General features: G+C 43.9%; 1 protein-coding gene across 1 annotated transcript; it reads right to left on the reverse strand.

Moving 5' to 3' along the window:
• Nucleotides 1-905: 905 nt before the first annotated feature.
• On the reverse strand, nt 906-1,508 carry LOC149178001 (uncharacterized). Its single transcript, XM_089421948.1, has one exon. The coding sequence runs from the start codon at nt 1,506-1,508 to the stop codon at nt 906-908; it is 603 nt and encodes a 200-aa protein (XP_089278074.1).
• Nucleotides 1,509-1,850: the final 342 nt, after the last annotated feature.

Consider the following 1,850-nt stretch of genomic DNA (forward strand, 5'->3'; position numbering starts at 1 on the left):
GAGTGCTTGAGAGAATGAATGATTTCGTGCATGAGGATGATGCCGTCCAAGATCTGTCTTCCTTCCACATAGCCAGATTGTTCAGGTGAAATGAGCAGGGGCAGCAGCGGCTTTAATCTGTTGGCTATGACTTTAGATATCACTTTGTAGATTACATTGCATAGAGCGATTGGACGAAATTTATCCAGAGTATTGGTGCTTTCTTCTTTAGGAATGAGCGCAATGAAAGTAGAATTGAGAGAGGGCAGAAGCTAGTGAAGAGTGCGCGATTCCTCCACCACAAGCCAGACCTCTTCTTTTATCAGCTCCCAGAAGGAGTGGAAGAAAGTGGTAGTAAAGCCATCTGGGCCAGGGGCTTTGCCCTCCTTGAGCTGATGCATTGTGGTGTCCACCTCCTGAGGTAGAATTGGGCGAAGAAGGAGCTTGTTGTGTTCTTCTGTGATGATTTTCGGCACATTTTGGGTGATTTTTTCAATAGCAGGTCGTCTATCTGTTTGGGGCTCTTGATGAACTTGCCGGAAGTGTCTTATGAATTCCTGCTCGATCTCATCATGCTTTTCTACTCTTTCCCCATCTTGCTTCTGAATGAAAGAGATAGTGTTGTGCATTCTTCGCTGAACAGTGGTTCTGTGGAAGAACTTAGTGTTTCTTTCTCCTTCTTTCAGCCATCTTATCTTGGATTTCTGCTTCCATAATATTTCCTCCTGCTTTCTCCTCTCCTCCAGTTGATTGTGAATGCGTTGCTCCTATTCCAAAGTCCCTTCATTGTGTCCCCCCGTGATTATTTGTTGCTGGATCTCTTTCATTTCCTTGTTTAAGACATGTTGCGCCTGAAAAATGTTTCCAAAAGTCTCTTGATTCCAAAGCTTGATTCAGGATTTGAGATATTTGAGTTTCTATTGAAACTAGAACATTTTAGATCCCTCTGGCGGTTGGAAGTTTTTCCAAGTATACCTGATGAAGTCTTTGAATGCGGGATGGGTGAGCCAAAACGCTTCAAAGCGAAATGGTCTCCTATTGGCGTTGCCCGGTCTTTGCCACTGGAGGGATATGGGCCAATGATCAGAGCCTGAGTAAGGGAGAATTGCTACCGCAATATCACCTCCCAAATGCACCGCATTATCAGATATGAGGAATCTGTCCAGTTTGGATGCGATTTGTTGCTTTCCAGTCTGGCGATTGCTCCATGTATGTGTACCATTGCAGAATTGCAAATCGATTAAAGAATTGTTTTGGATGAATTCTTTGAAGTGTCCATTTTCCTGCTCCATCTTATCTCGACCCCCTTGCTTTTCCTCTAGCTTAGTGATCATGTTGAAGTCTCCTCCAATGATCCAAAGAGGATGGACTCTGTTGAGATTCAATACTTCTATAGTGTTTAGTAAAGCTATTTTATTACCTGCCTCCTGTGGGAAATAGACGTTGGTAAGATGGCCATGGATGTTAGTGCCTATTATGTGAAAAGTGGCCTGAATAATGTGGTGAGATGCATGAAAATCTGAGAGCATTATCGCTTGTGAGTTCTAGGCAATAGCCAGCCCGCCTGAAGCCCCTGAAGCATCCACTGCTACCGAACAACTGCCTGGCCATGCTCTGGAGAGAATGTTTCCCAGAGTGATACTGTTACACTTCGTTTCTTGAAGGAAGAAAATCTGTGGCTGCTCCTGCTTTATCATGTTTTTTATCATTCTTAGTTTCCCTGGGCTGTTGAGCCCTCTTAAATTCCATGAAGTGAGCTTCATGATTCACTACTAGTGGTGGGCTTGTAGTACTTTGTCAACTTCGCATACCTGCCTGAGTCAACCAGGATTTTCCCTATTGCGATTGTTCATTGGAGGTCTGTTCTTCTC

This window comes from Pinus tabuliformis, chromosome 4_1 (assembly GCF_031772625.1).
Source record: "Pinus tabuliformis cultivar Carrire ecotype Pingquan chromosome 4_1, CPIR1, whole genome shotgun sequence".
NCBI classification, from domain to species: Eukaryota; Viridiplantae; Streptophyta; class Pinopsida; order Pinales; family Pinaceae; genus Pinus; species Pinus tabuliformis.